Below are 2,649 nucleotides of genomic sequence, written 5' to 3'. Positions count from 1 at the left end.
AGAAAAGGAGGTAAAGAGCAATTAGAGGCAAATATGCTCCTGCTCTGCTCAGAAGATGAGCTGTTGATTTGCTGCAATCATCTGAAACCATATTCAAAGACTGGAAGAATCCTGTGGCAAAGAGCAGTAACAGAAGGAAAACTGATATCCTAGTGAAGTATCTGCTCAGCATCCGTGTTCCTTCAAGGGCTCTCCTAAAGTTATCAATTTCAGACCCAAAAGACTACTTTTACACAAAGCTAGTTTTATATATATGTATCTATCAAAAGATAAAATAACATTTGCCCTGAGAACTTCAGAAACTCTAAGGTCTTGCAGCTATTGTCAGAACAGTTAATCGAGAGACATTTCTCCCCACAAAATAAAAAAAACAATGAGTAAAATGATAAACATCAAAAGGCATTAAAATTTACAAAAAATACCTATGTGTCTAATGCTACATACAATCCAAGTATTTTAAGTCAGGTAAGAAAGAGATATTCAACAGCTTTTGTGTTAAAACCCATGTTTTAATGCCCAAAGGAAAAAGCAATTGTTTTCTTTTCAAAAGAGAGTATAAGTGAGAGAAAACCCATCTCACTGTTCAAAAAATTGTGAACTTAAGTTTTTCAGGCCATTTAAGTAATATGTAAAGTAATTTCTTGGCATTCTCATCTCTTCATCCCACTGCAAATACATTTTGTTATTTTCCATACACAGCATGTTTACAAAGAATAAATTTGTGTGTCTTTTCAGGGAAGTGCCTCTAAGAGTTAGAGGCTATCGATAGCATGCAAAATCTGAAAGTTCATTCAGGATTAGTCCTAATAGTTAGGTCTTGCTTCAATAGAGGGATGTCCCTTCATGCTGGAATTTGCCTTCATGGCAGATCCTGAGGCTGGAGGCTTGACCATTGCTGCAGTGAAAACACAGACTGCATAACCGTGCCAAATGCCTCTTGAACTTGACTCCAACAAATACATAGAGCACAGGGTTGAGGCAGCAGTGGGAGAAAGCAATTTGACGGCTGATGTGAAAGGCAAGGTTGGAGTCTTTCACATACTGACAGGTAGGTGGTGGAAAAGTAGTCAGGAAGCTGAGGATGTTGTAGGGTGCCCAGCACAGGAAAAAAGCCACCACAATAATGAGGATGAGTCTCACAGTTCTGTGCTTTCTGCGAGATCTTCCTCTAAGCAGGATTATGAGTATCTTGAAGTAGGAGAATACAATGACTCCAAAGGAAAACAGGAAGAGTACATTTCTCATGTAAATGTCCACCTTTTTCCAATTCCCATTGGCATAATCACAGTACCTGTGCTGTTCCAAGTCTTCTTGCACTGTGGTGTGAATCACCTCAGGAACCACAATTAAGATGCTAACAGTCCAAACAGCCAAGGACACGAGAACACCACAGCACCACGTCTGGGATCTCAGAGTTGAAAGTGGGTTCACCACAAATAAGTATCTCAAGATAGTCATGAGAGTCAAAAAGAAAACACCGCTGTAGTAGCCAATGGAGAAAATAGCATTTGATGCTTTGCAAAGGAACTCACCAAAAATCCATCCAAAGGACTGGTCTACTACCCAAAAAGGCAGCATGCAGGAGAAGACTAAATCAGAGATACAGAGATTCATGATGAAGATGTTTGTTAAAGATGTAAGGTTTTCATATTTCAGTAGGATCCATAACACCAAAATGTTTCCTAGCAGACTGAGGAAAAATACCAGAATGTAGAGGACAGCAGTGAGATAGATGTTAAATATGAAATAGTCACCCATTTCACAGACGTTGGTTTCATAAAGGTATTCATATGAGGAATTATCATCTAAATAAAATCCTTCATCCATTTTTCTATGCAAATCTTGTGCTGTTCTCCAGCAGCTACTTCAAAGGACTGCAGCGATCAAATCTTTTGTGAAAATCAACTCAATAACTAAAATCCCACTGTGGAGGCTTCTGTTTTAAGACAGAAAAAGCAGCAGTGAAACTATTCATTTGGGGAGACAAAGGACTCATTTCTTCTTATGACTAGAACACGAACAGGTAGATATGAAAAACTTACTGCAAAGCACTCAAATACATAAGTCAGAAATTCAGTTTCTGAACCAAAATGTTTGGTGATAACTTTCAATTACCAAGTTTTTACTGTATAAATGTGCATTGTTTTTTGATAGAAATGTCTCAGGTGCCAAGACTTTCAAATATGCTAGTAGGTTTTTTTTCAGTTTTCTGGAGTGGTATCCAACTCCTAAGCACTTCACTGTATAGATGATTCTTGGTCACTGCAGTTCTGCACTGCATAAACCTAAAAAGCTGAGCAGAACCAGTAGTAACCACTGTAAGCACTAAGAGTAGGAAAAGTCAGGTTTCTTACAGATTTTTATCTTGAGGTTTGTTGATATCTAAACATCTCGAAGCTGTGGCAGAAGTGTCATCATGCTGGGTGCTCTGGGCCCCTCTGTGGCCTGGTGATTCTCAGGGATGCAACAGAAGCAGAAATCACATCACAGTCATTTTCTGGGAGTGGTACTTCCTTGTCTATATGCAAGCAGGAATTTAATTCCAGGTCGATGGTGAATTGAAACTGGCCAACAGGATCAAAACTTAGTGGGACTGGGAAGATGGCATACAATCAGGCTACAGTAGCCTAATTTCTTTATTAAATTAAG

General features: G+C 38.8%; 1 protein-coding gene across 1 annotated transcript; it reads right to left on the bottom strand.

Annotated features, from left to right (window-relative positions):
- Positions 1-822: 822 nt before the first annotated feature.
- XCR1 (X-C motif chemokine receptor 1) lies at positions 823-1,827 on the bottom strand. Its single transcript, XM_058039860.1, has one exon. The coding sequence runs from the start codon at positions 1,825-1,827 to the stop codon at positions 823-825; it is 1,005 nt and encodes a 334-aa protein (XP_057895843.1).
- Between the last annotated feature and the right edge of the window lie 822 nt (positions 1,828-2,649).

This window comes from Melospiza georgiana, chromosome 1 (assembly GCF_028018845.1).
Source record: "Melospiza georgiana isolate bMelGeo1 chromosome 1, bMelGeo1.pri, whole genome shotgun sequence".
NCBI classification, from domain to species: Eukaryota; Metazoa; Chordata; class Aves; order Passeriformes; family Passerellidae; genus Melospiza; species Melospiza georgiana.
This window is presented reverse-complemented; position numbering and strand designations above follow the sequence as displayed.